This window comes from Sphaeramia orbicularis, chromosome 1 (genome assembly GCF_902148855.1).
Source record: "Sphaeramia orbicularis chromosome 1, fSphaOr1.1, whole genome shotgun sequence".
Classification (NCBI taxonomy): Eukaryota; Metazoa; Chordata; class Actinopteri; order Kurtiformes; family Apogonidae; genus Sphaeramia; species Sphaeramia orbicularis.
Window position 1 is genome coordinate 32,983,267 of NC_043957.1, and position 23,446 is coordinate 33,006,712.

Genomic DNA, 23,446 nt, shown 5'->3' on the forward strand with positions numbered 1-23,446 from the left:
ATCCTTGTTTTGGATAATCCCTTATGGTCCAACTAAAGCAAAAATGAACTCAAAAGTTAAAATGTGGGTCATTTAGCAACACTAATCTGTCAAATTGTCTCTAAAATGTCCCATTAGAGAGATTTCGAATACTGTGTTTTGACCCATACCATGCTTTTGCCAACAGTGCACTTCAGTACCTCTTTTCTCCCCAGTGAACGGCACCAGGTCTTCTCTGTCAGGATGCTCTTTGGCTTGTTTCTCCAGATGGGCCAGGAGGTTATCTCTCTGAAATGTTCCTGTCGGAGCTTTCTTTGTCTGGTCCTTCTGCCGCATACCAGCCGGCAACAATGCATTCTAAACCAGGATGAGAATTCACACAGTTTAAAGGTCTGTTCGCATTAGATATAGTCCTGAAACATCTTGTGTATGATACAAATATTCCTGTTTCGGATCGGACCTTGATTAGATTTCTGCAGACAGGGGTAGCTGAAAAGTGACACGAATCCTTCACCAGCAGCTTTACTATTTGTAGATATGTGTTTTGAGTAAGTTATTATTGCAGAAGTGATATTATCCAAAATTGCATTACATCATTTAATGCATTTACTATATAAAGTGACACTTGTTAAAACAATACAAATGCAGAATTTTGCAAAAAAAAAATAGAAAAAAAAAGTTTATGCTTGTGGTGTAAATGTGCAAACAATCCTCAAAATTTTTTTTACAGCTCATGGCCAACCGTCTTCCTCTTGATCACATTTCACATATTTTCACAGGACTTCAGGTGTGGAAATTTGGAAAAGTCTCTTAATTTTTTTTTTTCCAGAATTTATGCAGATTAATATATAGTTAAGTGCTTGAAAGCTGTAACACTGCATATCTTTTTTTCTGCAATATACCTTTTTTTTTGGTCTACTAGTGCGTTCTAGATCCTCTGATACAGTTCAGTCTTTTACTTTCTTGGTAAATTTCAATATCTGTTGCTAGGTAACCCACTTTAATGATAATTCTGTGATTCTGGGCATAGCAACGTGATTGGCCACTGTATTTCAAAATTACTAATATCTCCCAAAATATTGGTCCTATCAACTTGCCTTTTTCACTAGTCTCTTCCTTGACCAAAACTACATAAGTATGCCAAACTGCAGCAGACAGCTTTTTCTGGATTTTGCATGATGCCTGAGACACACAAACACAGTCCACTTCCCTTTTATAATATAGGATTCTGTTTATATCATTTATTGCTTTTATTTCTTCACTCTTACTTTCCTTTTATTTGTTACTTTTTTGTTAGTGTTCTTCAAGAATGTTTTTGTACACAACTGAGCTATTGTGACCAAATTATTTCCTTTGTGGATTAATAAAGTAAGTCTATTTTAATACAGTTTATTCATTGAAGGATTTTAAGGACTGAGAGAGATAAAATGAACACACTATTTTATTGTCTGTGAGAACACTGAGGGGGATAAAGAAACGCTCTGGTTAATGTCTCTATTTCTAACTGAGCACAAGACATGAGCAGGATGTTTCCCAGCACTTTGCAGCTCATCAGGTTATTTTCAACCTAAACCAGTATCAGAACCGAGCTCTCAGAAGTGCTACTTTTAGCTCCGTATCTTATCTGTCCTCTCAGCACTTAGAGGCCTGTCTCTGTCTCAGTCATTAGCTTTCTCTGCCTCTTGGTCTTCTGTTTTCATCTCCTATATCATCTGAAGCATCGAACATATTCACACAGCCAGACCATACATACTCAACTGCTTAAAATCAGTCATTCAGTTGCACTCAGTTCTTCTAGTGGTGGTTCATTAACATTCATCCAACTTGCAGTAGTATTATGTTACTATGTTAAAACATCACTGCCACACAGTTAGTGTATATCAGCTGTAGATAACAAGCCTCTTACACTCTTTTACAGTATGGTATTTTTAGCCGTGTGACTTTCACTCCCTGTATTTCCAGCTTTCTTTCAGCACAAACACCACAGACACATGTGCCTGAATGAGGTAACGGCCACGTGGGCGAACTGCAGCGTCTCAACTTTACACATGAATACAGGGTTTGGGGTCACGAGAAAAACTTATTCTATAACACTGGGCAATGGCTACTGCCACAGTACTGTGGCACGTAAGATCGGTTTGTCTACTGTCACAGAGCCAATCAAATGATCTGAATTCTGCACTCTGTACATTGTCCCAGTGACTGATTTATATTCATCAAAAACCTGGGCAAGTCCTTCATAAGAGGTGAAACGTTTCATGCTGTTTGCTTGCATGCTGAAACTGAAAATGTTAACAGGCCTGCAAACCTGTAACTGGTACCCTGGCCTTTTCCTGTAACCGGATAGGCCCATGGCATGTGCAATACTAATTGCCACCGTACTGTGGCAGCAGGGTGACAGGTTACCAGTCAGCACAGGATATTACCATCTACATGTGCAACCACAATGTAAATAATGTAAATATGTAAATACCATTTAAATTTTGAATTTTAAGAATGTTTAATTCTAATTCTCTGAATACCAAATTTCTCATTTTCCTTTATATTTCACTCTCCCTTGTGTTTTTTTTCTACCTGTCTTTCTCTTGTATTGTTGTGTTGTGTGTTGCTGCTGTCAACTGTGAAATTTCCCCATAGTGGGATCAATAAAGTCTTATCTTTTCTTTTCTTATCTTATAACGAGGGCGTTGATTGGCTCTGTGGTAATAGCCAAATGAGAAAGTAGTCCCACAGTACTGTGGCAATAGCCACTTTGATAATATTGTGCCATTTGGCGTAACCATGTGTAAGAAAACTCCAAGATTCTTTCAAAATAAAAAATGTAGTTACATTTTTATGCAATCTTTAAAACCATAAGACCTAGTGTAAGAGGGAGTGATGTTAATTTAAAAGAAAAAAGAGAGAAGCAATTTGGATTTTTTGACCTTCACATTTTAGTATTTTTTTTTTTTTACAGTTTTTTTTGTATTATATGACAAAAACTTTACACTTTCTATTCTTTTACACATCAGCTGATTCTTACTATGTGTATATTTATTGATTCGAAGCATTGCATGAAAAGGTTTCTAATATTATTTTTACATGGGATGAGCATCATGATGAATAGAGAAGGGTATTTGCTTCCATATATGAAAGTGGCAAATGACTGAACTCAACTCAACTGTATACATAGTTTTGACAGATACATGTGTGGTTTGAAGTCGACTTGACATTCAAATTCAAGCTCCACCCCCTCACCTGTACCTGCAGTTGTAGTCCTAATATAATTATAATATATAATTATATATAATTATATATAATTAGTCTTGTCTCTGATTGGACTAACGGACTTGTGTCTGAGCTGATATGTTGTAATGACTGACCTGCAGCTACATAGCCATTTTTCATGTTTCATATCCGATTTAAAAGCAGCTGGTTAAGTACCTACTGATGACCCCTGGCCACAAAACCTGCATTGGTCTAATTTTAGAGTTAAATAAAGTTGTTCTATACAACAAGAGCTGCTGGAGTCCTTTACCTGCTGTAAGTTTTTCTGCAGCTCTATCCATTTTGGTAGAAGGGAAAGGTTCGTCAGAGCCTTCTACTTAGAATAATGAATATACATAAAAGAAAAACAGTGCAGAAACCAGCTTCACCACCACTATCTGTCAAACAAACACTTCATCAAACATATCTCCTGGCTCCCACGAAATCAGCATGTGGTACTCATTGGTGACGTTAGGTTTTTCTTTGTATTTGCTCATTGACAGCAGAGTCAAGTCATTTCTCAAGTATAGTTGATTTTTTCTCTATATTTAACTTTTCTTAAGTGATTTATCAACATTCATTATAATATTATCCCCATGTATTTTATGTTTTTACAGTAAAACGATATTTTCCTGTATTTGATTCACTGATCATTGTGGATGTTCATAAAAGTTCATATTATAGTTGAGGGTTATTATAACAGAAACAGAGAAAACAGAGGAAAAAGTGAGTCTTTCAGCTTAATATATCACTAACAACATAAATCAAATGTCTTCACCCACTGGGTTTTACTGGTGAATCAGTGTTGTAGAAGATGACGGTGTTTCCACGTTCACTACCTCTGGACTTCCAAATAGGTCATATCTGATGACCATGAAAGATGACAAACTGCATTTTACACCAATTATTTACATGTATCGATAGGATTAGTTGTTTTTTCAACAGGTATTAATTTCACTGGTCTACAATTTTTTAGAAATGATTTGCTTCAGACATTAAATGTGCTAAATGTTACGTATTTTAATAAGATTAATTGGAAAATAAATGACAAAAGTGCCGGTTTGCTGATGTTTTCAAGGTATATGATTAAGTGTTATTACACATATATATTGGTTTATGTACATTTATATAATAGTTTTATAAATCTTCCACTAAATAGAACCTGTAAAGTGAATGTATTCTAATGTGCAGACAGTGTTTTGAAGTAGATCTTGTAGCTCTGAGACAAATATTCCTTTTGAGTCAAACCCATTCTCTCGTTAATTCTTGAATTTCACATTTTGACCCAAGGCTGTATCTTGGAAAGTTTAGCCAACCAGCATTTTTTACTTGATTTTTCTTTATCAGTGACTCTCATGTGGTAAAATTTCATTACTTTTATTCTGGAAGCATTTTCCTTGTAGACCAGTGTTCCAGTTGCCAATACCTGTTGAGTTCTTTGTGGGTTAATAATATCATTCATTCATTTTCTGAACCTGCTTTATCCTCACTAGGGTCACGGGGGTCGCTGGAGCCTATCCCAGCTACTTATGAGCAAAGGCGGGGTACACCCTGGACATGTCACCAGTTCATCACAGGGCTGAACATATAGAGACAAACAACCACTTTCACATTCACACCTATGGGCAATTTAGATGAACTGATTAACCTATCAGTGCATGTGTTTGGATGGTGGGAGGAAGCCGGAGTACCCAGAGAGAACCCACGCAGACAAGGGGAGAACATGTAAACTCCACACAGAAAGGTCCAACGCCCATCGACTGGTGTTGGAATCAAACCTTCTTGGTGTGAGACACAAGTGCTATCCACTGCACCACCGTGTCGCCGGGTTAATAATATCATCAAAACTAAAACTCAGTGCTACAGGATCATTTCAGACTGTCAAAAACTAGAGAAATCCACCTCTAGTCCCTGCAGGAAAACCCTGAGTATGTCCAGTCCAAGTTTTTTGTTTGAGGGAAAGACCACAACAAAGGCAGCATGAAACAAAATAGTCTCTACATCATTGACAATAAATGTATCTGTGTCAAATAACAGTGCAGCTGGTGAACATGTTGTTCTTTTGTTCAACACGACTGTGCTTTTTACTGGAACTGACGTGGGCAGACCTGCTGGGAACATTCACCGTGTTTCAAAGTAAATGGGCACAAATGCAGTGGGTTTGCCCTCAGAAACAGGCACAAACAAGGTAAACTCACACGCTCTGCCTCCGTCGGTTTCCTCTGTTTACGTCATGAGGTCCCTACGGTAAATCAGTCTCTCAAACGCTAAGAACACAAACACTCACACACCGGCCCTCCACATCGGAGCCTTTCAGTCATCCCCTTGGCAGTGAGGGGGATTCCAGCCTCTTTATGAGCACTTCGACATTCATCAGAAAGCTATTACAGCTGCTGTCATCCCCTTAACTCCTGACACATCGCAGTGGGGGGATCAGACTGGCACTGGATCCGACCGACACAGAAATAAACACATCATATGAAAGCAACAGCAACTAAACCCAAGTAACTGATGGTCTGTACACATTAGCCCAGTGTTTTTCAACCTTGGGGTTGGGACCCCACGTGGGGTCACCTGGAATTTAAATGGGGTCGCCTGAAATTTCTAGTAATTGATAAAAATAGAAATAAAAACTTACTAATAAAAAATATATGGTGAGTTGAGAGAGACAATCCCAGTCCATAAAAGACATGACAAACTCTGAAGCTGAAACTGAAGCACTGCGGTACTGTTTATCTTTCAAATGTTCATTGTGGTCAGTTTCAGATGCTGCAGTTCTTTCAGAATTCGTAGTTGGAGTTCTTGTTTGTTCAGTATTAATTGTCAGCCTTGTAAATCCAAGCTGGACTGACTGTACATATCCTGAGCAAGGAAAATAAAATTCTCACTTTGTGCAGTAATCTACACCTGGCTTTTCTGCCTCTGTCCATAATAATATACATTATATAGACTAAATGTTGTCTAAACTGAATGTTTATTTGTAACATAGTATAGCAAACTATTACATGATCAAAAACAAATTAATTTTGGCAAAAAAAAAAAAAAAAAAAGACTCTGTTTTGAATGTCTGGGGTCACCAGAAATTTGTTTTGTTAAAATGGGGTCAGGAGCCAGAAAAGGTTGGGAACCACTGCATTAGCCCATCCACCTGCATGTACTGAAGAACTGACCTCTACTCACCTCATTCTTATACAGTGTCGCTTAGTAGCGAAGTACTCGAATACTCTAATACTTCACTACTGTACTCAAGTATGTTTTGGGAGAATTTGTACTTTACTGAGTATTTTTTATTCTGTTTACTTTCACTTTTACTTTACTACATTTCCTAACGCAGTTCCATACTTCTACTCCAATACATTTTTAATGCACAGTATCGTTACTCATTACAAAAAATAAATGGAGGGAAATTTGGTGTTTTCACCACTGAGATTACCGGTGACCAAGTCAGGAGGATGATTTGTCATTTGGCCTAATTGCATAATGCGCAAGTGCAAATGACAGTCCACACTCAACCTGTTGGTAATCTGTAGATGTGAGGGAGAGTTGAATGAAGCTCTGCCATAAACAGGTTGGTACTCTGTCAGTGGTTCAGACTTTCGATTCCTTGTTTATGAAGTGTAATGCAGGCTCCATGTTTCGAGGTGCCACATGAGCTTCATAGTTTTTTTTTCTTTTCTTCTCTTTCCTTTCCTTTTCTTCTCTTTTCTTTTTTGTTTTAACTCATAAAGACCCAGTGTCACTTTTGCAGCAGTTCTCATATTAATTTTTCTCTATTTCTAACCTTTCTTAAGTGATTTATTACCATTTATTATAATATTAGGGTCTGTATTTTTTATGTTTTTCAGTGTAAATCATGTATTTTCTTATATGCATTTCATTGATCATGTAGATGTTCATAAAAGCTCAGATTAAAGTTGAGGGCTATTATATCAGAAACAGAGAAAACTGAAGAAAACATGATTTTTACAGTAAAATATATCATTAATTGAACATAAATCCAGTGTCTCCATCCACTGTCATTGATCCAACTCCATGGGTTTTACTGGTGAATCAATGTTGTAGAAGATGACGATATTTCCATGGTAACTACGGAGCCTCTGAACGTCCAAATGGGTCATATCTGATGACCATGAAAAGATGATAAACTGCATTTTACACCAATTATTTACATGTATTGATAGGGTTAGTGGATGAACAGGTATTTAACAGTTTAGTTCAGTTGATGGTTTCGGTTGTCGGTGGATGTTTGGGTCTTAATGGGTTAATTCTGACATGTCTAATACCTGCAGTATCCTACTGCTGTTGAGGTTTTTGAAACCTTGTTTTGAATTGTGTGATGTTGGCATCATTTTCAATATTTTGACTGCTTGTCTTTTACTTTACCTTGTTTTAAAATCCTGGATAAACTTTATAATATTCCAAATTCTGACTGTACCTTTAGTTGTAGTCCTAATCATACATACCTTTCAGTATATTTAATTCAGTGGTCTAAGAGGAAGTGTGATGGCATGAATACTTATGTACATGTTTTATATATATGTATATATATATATATATATATATATATATATATATATATATATATATATATATATATATATATATATATATATATACATATATATATATATATATATATACATATTATATTTGCAAAAGTTTCAATCTAACTTTTTTCACATTATCATCATGAGGTCTTGTGTGTACAATTTTGGGGTAAAAATACATTTCTTGAGTCTATTTTGTAATAAGGTTGTAACACAAGAAAATGTAAAATAAATTTTAAAAATTAGTGGTGTGAATACTTTCTGGATGCCCTGTATATTTCATTCTGAAGTCAAATCCCATGGTGCAGTATTTATTACACCAGTGTCTGATTAACATTACAGAGCACAGTTAATACATGCCAAACTAAGGAAACATGCCTAATCCATTTTCAAGATGGCGGCGTTCAGAGACACTGTAGCTCAGAGCTCTTTCATCTACAAACCTGTGCAATATTCCTCCTCTAGGAATTAATATTTTTCAGAAATATTTCAACTACATTTCTTTCTTTGCAGTGTATAGGATTGCACTCAATTTGGTTTAGTTTTTTATATAATGACAACAAAGATTATGATTTTCTTTTTTTTTTTTTTTTTCAAAAATTTGCTTCAAATACTTTCGACATTTTAGGGAAGCACAGCTGTTTTGTGGTAACTGCCTACTTATTACACATCCTTTATTGCAGTTTTTTTGTGTTCAGAGCAAAGCCTGTCATCTGCCACTGTACTAATACTGCACAAAGAGCTATTTACACTACAGCCACTCATGAAAATGTTCAACATCTGATATTTGACACAGTTTTAGCAGCACAAAATAGAAATCCCCAACCAACTGCCTCTTTAATAGAAACATATAATGGCTTAAGTGTTATATACATATACAACAAGATATTATGGCAGCAGCAATCTATTTGCTGTGAATTGCTTGGCCCTCCCCCTTACCCCTACCCCTCCATTTTGCGCGTTCATGTGGCAGGTAAGGGGTGTCCTTATTCCCGATGAGTCAGTGGGGGAGGCCTAAGGGGGAGGATTGTTTGGCTGTTTTTCAGGACCACACTACAAACGCAGGGGTATGAGAAATCCCCTATAATTCTGTTTGAATCATCAGTAAGATGGAGGTAAACACAGCTAAAAAGTGCAGCAGTGTGATGAAAGAAACACATAAATGTACGTATTTTCTTCGTAATTAACTTAATAATTTGACCATCCATTTAATGCTGTTTCAATGTGTTATAGATCGCATTTCTGCGGTTTGCGGTTGATAGTCGCTAAAAGATGACCAAAGCCCATGCAACAGTTACAGTTACAGCTGCTGATGGCATGGAGAATTATTTCACAAACAAAGCTGTCGCATCTGTTTATAGTGGCATCGATGATTACTGATGACGTAACAGGTCTCGAAGGGTCGTCCCACTTCGTAGGGGAATATTTCAACCCCAAGTGCCCACTGCAAGGGCCAAGGGGGAGGGGTAAGGGGGAGGGCCAAGGGATGAATTGGGATTGGGCCTGTATGGTATAAACTTACGTCAGGATCCAGCTCCTCTAATTCATCTTCTAACCGCTGGAGCTCTTCCTCTGAGAGTTTCTTCAGTAGCTCGTCCTCGTCTATATCCCTGTACTTCTCCATCTCCTTCCTCAACACCGACATGATGGACAGCACACCTGGAAACACAAACAGAGCTATAAATTTAGATTTCGGAGCTGATTCTGCAGCAAATCCAGCGCTTATATAGTAAATTTAAACCACCAGAAACATTTAAAAGGCACTCGGTGCATTGCCTCACCTTATTAACCCCTCCAAGTGAGAAATAAAAACTTCAGGAGATCAGAAGCCTCACACGTCCTGTCGTAGATCAATGCAAGGAAACAACTGAGAAAAGAGCAAGAAAATTTATGTTGAAATGACTAAAAATGAATTTTGAAGAACAAGCAAACACACATTTCCCACTGCTTCAACATCATCCTTCAGACAGATATAGTGGTTGAGTGTCGCTGTGTGGCTCTTTGTGGTCAAATCTGGACTCACCTCAGTGACCCCCAGTAAAGGAGTCTAATATCAGCAGAGGCAGCCAAGTGCCTGGAGCCCTTCTGGAAAACGCAGAGACCTTGAGGAGGCAAAAGTACAGTGAAGAGAGATTAATAGAGCCCAGAATTAGAAAGCACTAGATACACTAATCATTTGCGGTGGAAGAAATGAAACCTTGTACTCCTCAGCTTGTTTTCCTTTTCTTCACTTCTTTACAGAGTGGTTCATAAATCCACAAACTGACAGTTCACTGTACATACAGTACGCTGACGAAACAAAACCTAGACAAAATCTATATGTGGATTTTAGTACACTGCAAAATACAATTTCAATAACATAAAAAAAGCACCTTATATGGGATCAGCCCAAACTTCAGACATTTTGGAGAAACATTAGGGAGGAATTGGAAAAAATGTTTGATATTGATATACCCTTGGACCTTTTTTTTTTTTACTGGAAAAAGCACCCAAACAATATCTCACCAAAGACCAGTGTTATATTTTACATATCTTGCTAATGATTGCAAGAAAAATGATTACTATTTATGGGCTCTATGTACAGCCCCACTACTTCCTGAACTTCAGGTGGGCCAGGAGTGCTGCAGAGGAACCGGACCACAGTAAGAACCAGACCCACCTTGTCAGTGTGTGATCACAGCTGGACCCGGTTCTCCCATTGTATCAAATCAAATAAAATCAAAGTTGATTTATATAGCACTTTACAACAGCATAAAGAAGCCCAAAGTCCTTTACATCTAAAAGCATAATTAAATTATAAGATAGAAACAGGTTAGTCAGTACCATAAATATGCAGAAAACAAAAGGACACAAAACACAGTGATGAAAAAGACCACAGATTAAAACCTATTAGTGTCACAGTGCTAAGGGTTACAAGCCAGTCTAAACAGGTGTGTCTTTAACCTGGACTTGAACAGGGGCAGGTCAGTGAGGGACCCCCCTCGTTCCTTTTGCGGCTGTGAATGGACTCCTCCACGGGCCACCTGTAAGCCCATTGTAATTTTAAAAACAACTTATTACACAAAAAGTACTGGTCGTATCAATAAGCTGTTTTCACCTGTCTGATCCTTGACCCAAAATACAAAAGTACACCAAAAGGCAAAGGCTAGATCTGTCCAGTTTTGTCAGTTATAAAGCAGACACACATACACATACGCACACAGAGGCCACTTGGCTTTTATAATATAGATTATTTAAGTTGTATTGTGCTTGATGTGCTTCTGTACCCATAGGTTTGTCACTAACATATAAGCCAACAATCAAGGTGATGTTTTGTTTTGTTTGTGTCTCTTTTATTTTACTTTTCTTTCCCTTATTGTGGTTATATAATTGCCTGTAAGTTTTTTAATGGCAATAAAGTTTAATGAAAAAAAAGCACCTTATTCTTTGTTTCCTTTTATTTTATCTCATTTTGAGCACATACATCTAAAAATATTGCCTTTATTTTAGGAGATCACTTTTTTGTTCACTTTTATTGCCCCTAAATATAAATTGAACCTCTACATTTAACCCATCCCAGTAAATAAACAATATTTATTACATAAACAGTGGACCACCTCCAGATCTACCTTAGTAGTGGCACTTTCATGAGAATTAACCTAGCATACATGTCTTTGATAATTGGGGAATCTGGAGGACCTAAATCAGGAGTGTCAAATACATTGATTGTGATTGACTGTTAGATTGAAAAGGTTGTGCTGGTAGATTTTTTTTTTTTTTTTTTTTTTACATCTTTTCTATGCCATTTGCTTGGCCCAGTGAAGTAGTTACCCTTCCAAATTATATCTACTAAAGAAAGGGATAAAAATGAGTGGGAGAGCTGGACCAAGTAAGAAACCAAAAACTTAGCACCTGCAATGGGGGGAGGACTTTTTCCCATCATGTCATATTCATTAGTGTATTTATTGATCTGTCAATCTATTATTGCTATTATTATATAACTCTGATGGAACTAAAATCACAGTTAATTGGACAGTAGTCATTTTACCCACATGAAGATTATTAAATCCAAATAGCCTTGACTGATGATCATTTGGAAGTCTGCCGGAGCTACTGTCTACGCCATGCAAACCCTGAATAAGTACTGACCATAAAGACATGGAAATGTATTGGTCTGTTGGGTTCATGTAGTTGTGCAAAGTAGACCTATTTCATTGTGTATATAAAGTACAAGTATGTATATATTGCAATTTTTAATATAGGTAGATAATTTTGACTTGGTACTTCTAAAAGCAGCTGAAAAAGTGTGAGCACCCCTGAACTAAACCCACAAAACACAGGGAAAAAACATGAAACTCCACAGGGAAAGACCATCTGCACATTAACTTTTCATTTAAATGACATTAAATGCCCTTATTTTCTAAATGAGAGTACAACTTCCCTAAATTTGGTCCTTCTCTCTTGTTCTATGAAATCTAGCCAAGTTGTTGTAATAGCAGTAATTTACTTTCTTTTTTTTTTTTTTTTTTTTTAAATACAAGACAATCTGGTAATATTTAAGAATTCTTGGTTAATTGCTAATGAGGCCATTTCCCCCTCATTTTCAAAAGCTGAAATCCTTGTAAAACACAACATTTTTCTAATGCAAATGTTCATTGCTGCTGTTTTCACTGATTCGCTTTTTTAATAATAATGGATTGGATTTATATGGCGCTTTTCTAGACACCCAAAGCGCTTTACATTATTGATCCATTATTCATTTGCTCTCACATTCTCCCTCTGGTGGTGGTAAACTACATCTGTAGCCACAGTTGCCCTGGGGCAGACTGACAGAAGCGTGGCTGCCAATTCGCGCCTAAGGGAAGGAGGGTGAAGTGTCTTGCCCAAGGACACAACGGACTGACTAGGACAGAGTGGGATTTGAACCGCCAACCCTTCGGTTATTGGACGACCCGCTCTACCACCTGAGCCATGGCCGCCCCGCAATTTTTCATTTTGTACTCCTCTACAGTTATTCCGCAAATTGCCTGTGGAAATATTTGGCTAGTGGCAGGTTAATTTCAATTTAGGATATGAAAGAAAATGTATGAACTACGCAAACATTTGCAGGTATCTGTAATATAACAATAGATCGTGACTAATAAAAGCGTTTCCTTTTCGCTAGCATTAGATCTCTTCACCTGAATACATCGTTTTGTCCATGTAAACTAACATAACCAGTATTACATCCTGTTTCTACCGTGAAGCAGACTGCAGCTCTGCATATTTTCTCATAGCACTCTGTAGAAAATAAAGTATAAAAGTCAACCCAAGACAAACCAAATACGAGTATGTTGTCCAGAAACATACTTTTCTCTTCCCCACATTTGCAGCTGGCAGTGAGGAAAGATTTGTTTTCTTCACTGATTGGTGATGGATGAGCCGTAGCTGAACATTTATGGGTCATAACACCAAATGTTGTGCAAGTTGCCTAAAACAGTCTTTCTCAAATGGGGTAGGGGTACTTGGGAGAAGCCCATGGGGTGCTTGAATTTTTTTTTTTTAAATACATGAAGTAAGTCATCATATACTGAATACAAAATAAATAATGAGAATTAATGTTGAAAATAAAGCACAATAAATACATTCATATAATAAAATTGACACTCCTGACCTAATTTCATTTTAATATTTTTTTTTAATTCAGACCCCCCCCCCCCCACCCCCCCTTTAAGCTTTGGTTACATTTTAAGACCATTTCTATTTTATATTATTCAGGATGAGCTTATTTTAGTAATTAATTATTTTTGTTGATGAAAGGTTCATTTGTTCATTAAGGAACAATTCAATTATTTTTCTTATCAGTGAAGGAGGGCACTGTACAGTTTAAATTTTTGCACACAAGATTTACTTATAAAGATTTATTACCCCGACCCCCGAAGGGGAGGCAAGTGGTATTGTTTTTGGTTTGGTTTATTTGTTTGTTAACATGCTAGCAGCAAAACTATTGGTTAAATTCATACCAAATTGGATTTATAGATTGCCAGTGACTCAGAATAGAACTGATTATATTTTGGGAACAGTAAGCCAAAATTTAAATTTTTTATGAATTTTTAAAATCTTTTTTTTCCCTATTTACTTATAATGGATGAAATTTCAAATGTCTTCAGCAGCAAAACTATTGGTTGAATTCATACCAGATTGGGTTTATAGATTGCCAGTGACCCAGAACAGATGTGATTACATTTTGGGAACAGTAGGTCAAATTTTTTATGAATTTTTCAAATCTTTTCTTCTACCATTTCCTTATAATGTGCGACATTTCAAACGTCTATAAAATCTTACATTTTGCTTCAATTTACTTCAAACTTGGCAAACATATATAGAAGCAATTGATATGCTGACATCACACACATACACACAATGACATCAGCTGGATCCATGACAAAATAACCTACAATACGTGCAAGGGGCGGGGTTTCTTGTGCCTGACACTACTAGTTTTTAATATATTAAAGTTAAAGGTATGTTGTTTGTTTACAAAAGTTTGCCCCCTTTTGTACAGGAACACAATTTGATCAATTCAAATCAAATCAAAAATGATAAAGCCAGAGTTGTAGGTACTCGGCTAAAAAAATAAATTTCAGGGGGTACTCTACTGTAAAAAGTTTGAAAACCACTGGCCTAAAACTGTGGGTCAGTGTTTGACATGTGCAGTGAGCTGCTGCTGACTGATCCCAGTGTAATAGGAACTAATAATAACCTTCCTCAACGTGAACATGAACCTAAACAGTGAAGGCTAAGAGTCCTAAAACCATAAAAGAGTGCAGATCTGCCTCTTTTTGATCCTCTGTATGTCAGCAAGTGTGATTTGGCTGAGCTCCTAAAAAAGGTGGGGGTCACATGTGCTGTTCTTTTGTTCTGCTCTCTCTAAGCTCCGTGACAAGACAAGTTTCCAAACTCAAAGATGAAAAACTGGGCTGAACTCCAAATAACGCTGCAAGTCTGCTGGAAGAGGCTGACCTGCCCCGCTGATATCAAACAGACCTGTGGCTGTAACATCTCTACAAGTTTGTACATCATTAGAGGACACTCACTGAGCAGGAAAGGAAAGATCACGGGACATTTAGCGTGACCCTGACCCCTCTAAACCAAGCCCGTCCAGTCCTGAAGACTCTAAGAATAGCAGCGCTGATGCAGGATCATTATTCAAGTCAGATTTGTGTACTGTAAAACCTGAAAGTGACGTAAACTGACAACTGGTCTTGCTCAAGTGGACATTCTCACAGGAAAAGCCACAATGGGAATTCACAATGCTAATATCAATTTTCCCACCACATTTAAAGAATTTGGCCGCTGCTGCAAAAACTAACAAACCACATTAATGGCAGCTTAACAGCAGCCTCTTTGTACATTTTTTTGGATTAATTGTAACCATATATCTCATAGGAGCTGTGAGTTTTTCCAACCATGAAATACATGTAAATCTTTTGTAAAGCTCACATGGGCTCTCAGAGGGGACAAAAACATCTACAGCCAATAAATTCAACATGGTGAGAGTATAGCATGGGGCCACTTTCTGTTGAATGTCTTCACACAGCTTACAGTTACAGTAGATAAAATGAACTCCAATACAGTAAACCTGTACGACTGTCCTATGTTTGTAGGTGGACTGCCAGTAGATGCGCATTTAAAGGAGTCATAATATGACTGACTTTAAATATGGCCACAATACAAAACCTCCTATCTGAAAAAATAACTTTTTTCAGGAAACAAAAAAAAAAACGTGGATCCTGGAGGATTCTGTTAGGTTTCTGTAAATTGGCTTAGAGTCTGGTTTTGACTAGAGCCCGACCGATATGGGATTTTTGGGGCTGATGCCGATACCAATATTGGGGGCTAAAAAAAGCCGATATCCAATATTTTGGCCGATGACCGATATTGGCTGATAACCGATATATTGGCCGATATATGAAATAAGAACACTGATCTACACAGGATATAATAGTCCATCCTTGTTAGAGCGCGCGACCGGGGAGGGGGGTGTAGCTCCATGATTATGTGATTGTGTGTGGGGGGGTGATAGTGTCATTGTCCGAGCAGGAGTGAAAGTGAAACTAACTCGCTTTCAAGTTCCTCTTATTCTCCGGGCAGCGCACACACACACAGGAGCAGCGAGCGACAGAATCTCTGCGCAGCAAAAAAAGTTCATATATTGGCTACATCGGCTACATATTGGCCGATGTTGATTAATTGGTGATACACTATAATCGGCCCGATTAATCGGTCGGGCTCTAGTTTTGACCAGCTCTACATGTAAAGTGTCATGAGATAACTTTTGCTATGATTTGGCGCTATATAAATAAAATTTGAATGATTCCTTGATGGTTTAGTTTTATTATAGTATGGTCTTTGTTGTTGTTGTCAGGTGACCTTCATGTCATAAGAAAGGGCGGGATTATCTTGCAGATAGACTGAAAATGTGGAGTCATCCTTGTTCTCACCATTTAATATGAAAACTCAAAATCTAAAAATTTGCAGATAGGAGGTTTTGTTTCTTAGGCCATCGATTTGTTTTTTTAAATGGAATTATGCCTTTTAAAACATTTCCCTGTGGTCTACATAAACTGTAACTGCTATGCTTGGGTCTGAATTTTTCATTAACCTCCTAAGACCCCGCTATGGGTTTTCTGTCCAAATTTGTGGACAAGAGTTTCACAACTTTACACCAAAAAAAAAGAGAAAAGAAAATTGTCCACCACAAAGGACATTCCATAAAAATTTTAAAAACTTCATCTGAAAAAACTGTTGCATCATGATGTTTCCAATATATGCACTTATTTAATAAAAACCGAAAAAAGCTGGTACTTTGCTGACATTTCCTGGGTCTTAGGAGGTTAATTCAACTCCACAGGTCTATCTTTAACCCTATTTCTGAGTAATGACACCAGAAAGGTTGTTTTGAGAGCTGGCCCTTTAAATGCACATGAGCCACTTCACGTCCCACCCCCTCCAGGTTGTTATCTGTGCTTTCTCTCCCTTTCAGCCACTTGTGTTCATTAATACAACCAACAACTGAACATTTTAAATAATCTGCTCTAATTTTGGACATATTTTTCAGTATGGACTACAACCGCTGCTCCTGACAAACAATTATGTTGTAACCTGAGAAATGTTCGTCAGAAGTCTTGACCTTATATGTGCAAATGTTGTGACGTAACTAGTTATAAACATAACAAATCAAGCAGGAATTAAAACGGGTTGTAGAAATCCAAAATTAATATAAAGATAGCTTTGCAGCACCTGGAGGGTTCAAATTCAAACTTTTTGAATAATTAGGGTCCAACTACACAAATAAATGTACCAAAGACTAATAAAAGTGGGTTTAGCAAAATAGGACCCCTTTAAAGCCTTTGCATGCACAGTTAAATTATCCTGTGTTGGATGTGGAGTGAAGTTTTTAACATGTTACACAGAGTAAAATATGTTCTTCTAAACTGGACAACAGACAAAGCCCCATGTAAAGCCCAGTGGCACAGAACTGCACTTGAATATATGTCACTGGACTATCTGACAAGCAAGTTACATAATAGAACCAATGAGTTTAACAGAATATGCCACCATTTCATGTCATAAATTGAGCTAAACATTTTGCCAATTTTTGTGAGGTTTGTATGATGTATAATGGAGATGTAGATGTAACCAACCTTATGGAAATGTAGTTTTTCATTCTTGTCATGTCTTGGTTATAGTTTCAGAGTCTGCCACCTGAAGTATCTACTTTCAGCTGAATCATTTAACTGAAGTTTCTTGTTACTCAAAATTAACCCATAAAGACCCAGTGCTACTTCTGTGGCAGTCCCCAAATCATTTTTTTCTTTATTTTTTAACTTTTCTTAAAGGGGTCATATTTTGCTAAAACCCACTTGTATTATTCTTTGGTACATTTATTTGTGTATTTGGACCCTAATAGTTCGTAAAGTTTGAATTTGAACCCTCCAGGTGCTGCAAAGCTATCTTTATATTCATTTTCGCCAAAAATCAAGTGGATTTCTACAGCCCATTTCAATTCCGTTTCAAATTTAACTTGCTATGTTTTATAACTAGTTACGTCGCAACATTTGCACATATAAGATCAAGACTTTCACTGAACATTTCTCCAAGTATGACATAACTGTTTATCAGAAGCATCAGTTGTAGTAACAACTGAAAATATGTCTGAACAGGACAGAGCAGCACAGTCAACAACCTGAAGGAGGTGGAGTGTGAAGTGGCTCATTTGCATTTAAAGGGCCAGCGCTCAAAATGACCTTTCTGGTGTCATTACTCAAAAATATTGTTGAAGATGGACCTGTGGAGTTGAATTAATGAAGAATTCAGACCCAAGCATAGCATTTACAGTTTATGTAGACCACAGGGAAATGTTTTAAAATGCATAATTCCATTTAAAAAAGCAAAATATCACTCCTTTAAATGACTTATCACCATTTGTTCTAATATTATGCTCAGTATTTTGTAGTCTTTAGTGAAAATCAGGTATTTTCCAACATTTCATTTACTGATCATAACTGATATCCATAAAAGCTCAAATTAAAGTTGAGGGTTATTATTATTATCAAAAACAGAAAAAATGGAGGGAAAAAGTGACTTTTCTGGTAAAATCTATCATTAACTGAACGAACACTGTTCGCATCCACTGTCATTGATCCAACTCCATGGGTTTTAGTGGTGAATAAATGTTGTAGAAGATGACGGTGTTTCTACATTCACTTTGGAGCCTCTGAACGTCAGAATGGGTCATATCTGATAACCATGAAAAGATGACAAACTGTATTTTACACCAATTATTTACATGGATTGATAGGATTAGTGGATCAACAGGTATTTAATTTTTCATATCAGTAAATGATTTTGGTCACCAGTGTATGTTTGGGTTTTTATGGGTTAAAGATGTTTATATATATTTGTCCTGAGACCTAGCTATGCATGTTTCTCCTCTGTAGTGGACACAAGTTTCACAGCTTACTTAAAAAAAAAAAAAAAAAAAAAAAAAAAAAACTCCACTCTCCACTACAAAGGACAAAAAAAAAGGATCTGAAGAACAGTTGCATCATGCTGTTTCCAATTTCAATTTCAATTATTTAACATAAAAAAGCATTAAAAAACACATGCACGAGGTAGTTTTACGAGAACTTGTAAGATTTCAGCTATTTTCATTGTGAATAAGGACGCTAAAACCACGTTTGAATGCTGATGTGTGGTTGAGAAGGTCGTATATCATGAAGCCACCCAGCTCGGACCCAGGGTCAGGCCATGTGTGCATTCTGCGGAGGTCAAAATCTGATCCACTTTAGCACATGTATCACTTCAGTAATCAGAGTCTTACTTGAAGATAGACTTAGAGATGAAGGAAGCACTTACATATGTGTAGGCTACTTTGGGAAAGAGAGAACAGCTTTTTTTCCATCAGGTTTAAGATAATGAATAGATACTGGGATACTCTGATGAAAACTAAAACTACAAAAACAGCAGGGGTCTGGTCCTACTCTAATAACTAGTGTATGTAGGTCAGAGGGAAAGTGACCACCAACATGTCGGTGGCCAACTGTTGCAGGTCACCGTACATGTTGATTGAAACCTCTGAAATGTGTTGTAAATTTTCCATGCACTTGTCATGAGCTGATGACAGGTCATGACACAGAAACACATTATTGACATTTTGTTGTGTGGGATTTTCAAGGTTTGTATGGACAGTTGAAGGCCTGAGAGTAAAAGTGACAAGAATACCCACACATTCATCCATCCCATAGTTTGGATGTGGAAGAAAACATAAGCATCTGTTGAGGCTTTCAAGAGTTTCATGACTTTGAAAAGTAAATATACAACAGCCGATAAATAAAACACAGATAAACAGCTCTTGGAATCCATGTGGAAAAAGGTTTCTTTTTAAGCTCTGCATATCAGCTCAAATGGTTTTATTGGCACTTTTCTCTTTGTATTTTAACCATTTTAATTAACAATCCTTTTAAAATTCCATGTTCTACTATTTTTCTAAGTATTTTTAACTTGTCTTATTTTTGTAAAGCACTTTGAATTACCATGTGTATGAAGTTTTAGTTATACTTCACTTAATTTTAGCAATTTTTGCAATGATTCTGCTTAACCCTTTCATGCATGAATTATGACAACCTTAATCAAGATTTTTTTTTTTTTTTTTTTTTTCCTGAGTGTTTTTATGCCTCTTTAGGCATGAAAAAAAAAACAAAAAAAAACAAAAAAAACAATGTGATTGAATTTTTTTTTTTTTTTTTTTTTTTTTAAATCAACCTGTTTTTCTCAGAGTTACAAAAATGTCCACTCAGCTACACCATGAATTTTATTCTTGAAGCAAAGAAACATGTATTTAAAACCCAATATCATAAAGTGATATAAAAACAGTAAAATGAAACCATGTTTAATGTAGCTTATCTGATGTTTTCTCACATTTTAACATATTCTAATACTAGTTATTACTCACTTCATGGCAAAAAAAATAAATATTAACAATTGATTTCCACTCAAGAACCAATCAAGAACAGCAAAGTTACAATAATGGTATGAATGGCAGTTTATGAGATGATGCATAAGTATCCACTGTGTTGGTTGATATGGAACTAAAACAACAAAACCCATGAATATACAAGAGAACAGCTGGAGAATAACTGTCCACTGTAGTGACCACTATGCATGAAAGGGTTAAAACTCTATATTTTACTCTTTATAATTTCTTTTCTTGCTATAAGAGCACTTTGAATTACCATGTGTATTAAGTTTTAGTTATACTTCACTTAATTTTAACAATTTTTTGCAAATATTCTGTTTAAAATTCTATCTTTTACGTTTTATAATTTCTTTTCTTGCCATAAGAGAACTTTGAATTACACTGGGTATGAGTAACGTGCCTTCTGCCTCTCACTTGAGTTTTCTTCATCTTATTTTCAAAGTATCCTCAGTATTTTCTCCTTCCATATGTGATCTGCTCTGATTTGCCTGCTTTATAGGCTGCACTAGAACTTTTGCATTTATTTCCGTACCTCCTCCAATGCTATTTATAGCCGGTGCGTCCCGCTGGGTGACAGCAACGAATACTTTGACCAGATATGGTTTCCTTCGGAGCCGCCTGGAGTCGCAGTGCGCGGTCCGCTCCGCAGCTGGCGCACACACCGGGATTGTGCAAAACTGCGCTCAGACCAACCCGTCCATGTCCCGCAGATAATCCCCAGTTCAGCAGGTTTTTTCAGCCTGATCACAAAGTTTCCTCCCCGGTCCACTCTGGGTGCTCCTGCGGTGGTTGAATCTCATCTCCCGCAAAGGGCAAACTAAACTTATGGGTAGAGACCCTCCTCCTCCTCCTCTTCCTCTTCCTCCTCCCCCCCAGCGCGGCTGCCCTGTCACTCCAGTGACGTCATGACAGGACATCCACCCATCAGCTGTAACATCATGAGGCATGATAATAAACTCGTTTCCAATTCCAAATAAAGAATATAACTATGCATTCAAAGCAATCCCTAATGGTATTGTCTTACTTATGAAAGATCCTCTTAGTTATCTATCATCACAGACAAATAAACCTTGTTTATTGATTAATGGCATTAATTGTTTTAGTTCGAGCTGTAATAACAGGCATACAGGGGTTGGACAAAATAATGGAAACACCTAACATTGTAGCATCATAGAAGGTGTTTCCATTATTTTGTCCAACCCCTGTATATGCAATGCATTGAATGAAAAGAGGAAAATTTCCCCCAGAAGTAAAGCAGTATGGAATTCAACTTTTTCTAAAACTGAGTGGTCAAAAGCATGGACATTACCATATATATAAATACTGTATTACAAACAAAATTAGAATTTTACATCTCAAAATTTTACATAACATATATCCCTCCAACGCTATTTTGTGTCGATTTTATGATGTGGAAGAAATATGCAACTTTTGTCAATCTGAATCTGAAACTACTCTACACTTATTCTTTTTATGTGAACATTCTTCTAATTTTTGGTCCAAAATGGAAAATTATATCATATTTAAAAGTAACAATAAAATAAATATAACATCCCGAAATGTAATTACTTATTTTAAACATGATACTAACAATCTAGAATTTATTGTAAATTTGTTCATATTATTTGGAAAATTTCATATACATAAAAACAAATATACTAAAACACTCCCAAATTTTAAAATCTTCCTATTAGAATTTGGAAATTATGTTAAATCTTTAGAACTCATTTATAATGAAAAAAAAAAAAAAGCACTTACACCTTGGCTACTTATAAACAATTTTTTAATACTGACTGAACTCTCTGTTGCATTTATTAATTTACTTATATTTGTCAGAATTCTTTATTTATTTATTTATTTATTTATTTATTTATTATTTTACTATTATTTATATATTATGCTTTGTATTTTTAAAACTATGCATTATTTTCTTAAACTTATATGTTCAAATACTTTTCCCTTTTGACATCTTGTTTAAAATGTTGTACTGTATACTCAAATGTTGTTAATAAAGTTGAAAAAAAAAAAAAAATAATAATAACATCATGAGGCAAAGTGGTGTTAACCCTCAAACAGCTCAACTGATGCTGAAGACCCAAAACATCTACTGATGCTAAATGTTTAACCCAGGAGTGTGAAACTCATTTTACCTCAGGGGCCACATTTAGCTAAATTTGACCTGCAGTGGGCCGAGCCAGTAAAATAATAACATGTGGAACTTACTCTCCGTTGAAATAAAATCTTTGACAAACTTAGGTTCATTCAAAACACTTACAAAAAAAAATGATTGTGCCAGACACAGCAGTGTACTAATGTTAAATGCTTGTATAATGTTTATCTGTTTCTTTGTTTTAACCTGATTATTTTCTTTCCTATACTACAGTTTTGTATGTAAAAGGTCATTGTCTCTCCATTCCTTTCTGTATTTTAACTTTTCATAAAAGCCCATCTAGGGACCGGTGCTGCAAATTAGCTTTTGCTATAAGCACTATGATGCATGCATGGGATTGCTGTGTTACAGTTGGTCTATGTCCTTTGTATCTGTCCCTATCAAATAAACCAAATAAATAAATAAACAATAATTTATAAATAATATCAACTCCAAAAATGTCTGTTTTAGAGTGAAAAAAGTAAAATTAACCAATGAAAATGTTTACATCTACAAACTATCCTTTCAAACAATGTGAATAACATGAACAAACTGAAACAATAAGTGTAATTTTAACCATATTCTGCCTCAGTTTATCATTTCCACATGTTCATTGTAACTTACAGATCACAGTGGATCTACAAATACACAAACATTTAGTAACAGGCAGAATATAGTTAACATTGTACTTCTCTTTAAACATTTCAAGTTGTTCCTGTTCAGGTTATTCACACTTTTTTTTTTTTAAATTATACTTTGTTTTGGTGTAAACAAATGAAAATATTTACATTTACTAAGAGAAAAAATTTGGAGTTGTGAGTATTTATAGATTATTATGATCGTATTTTACTGGTTTTGACCCACTTGAGATTGAACTGGTCTGAATATGGAACCTGAACTAAAAGGACTGTTAATATCTTAGTGTATTTTTTGCATTTCACAACTTCATCCCAGGGGCCAGACTGAACTCTTTGGCGGGCCAGATTTGGCCACCGGGCCGCATGTTTGACACCTGCGGTTTAACCC

General features: G+C 36.3%; 1 protein-coding gene across 3 annotated transcripts in view; it reads right to left on the minus strand.

Moving 5' to 3' along the window:
- The window catches only part of tmod1 (tropomodulin 1), a 38,843-nt gene extending 17,767 nt beyond the window's left edge, over positions 1–21,076 (minus strand). For 2 of the 3 annotated variants that reach the window (XM_030149627.1, XM_030149609.1), the window contains exons 1-5: positions 20,804–21,076; positions 9,796–9,874; positions 9,554–9,639; positions 9,295–9,431; positions 180–336 (exon numbers count right to left, since the gene is read on the minus strand). In XM_030149627.1, the coding sequence (XP_030005487.1) occupies positions 180–336; positions 9,295–9,417 (280 nt within the window). In that variant the 5' untranslated portion in view covers positions 9,418–9,431; positions 9,554–9,639; positions 9,796–9,874; positions 20,804–21,076. Of the gene's footprint in view, positions 1–179; positions 337–9,294; positions 9,432–9,553; positions 9,640–9,708; positions 9,728–9,795; positions 9,875–20,803 lie in introns of those variants that run through there. The other variant, XM_030149619.1, reaches the window with a different exon arrangement.
- Positions 21,077–23,446: the final 2,370 nt, after the last annotated feature.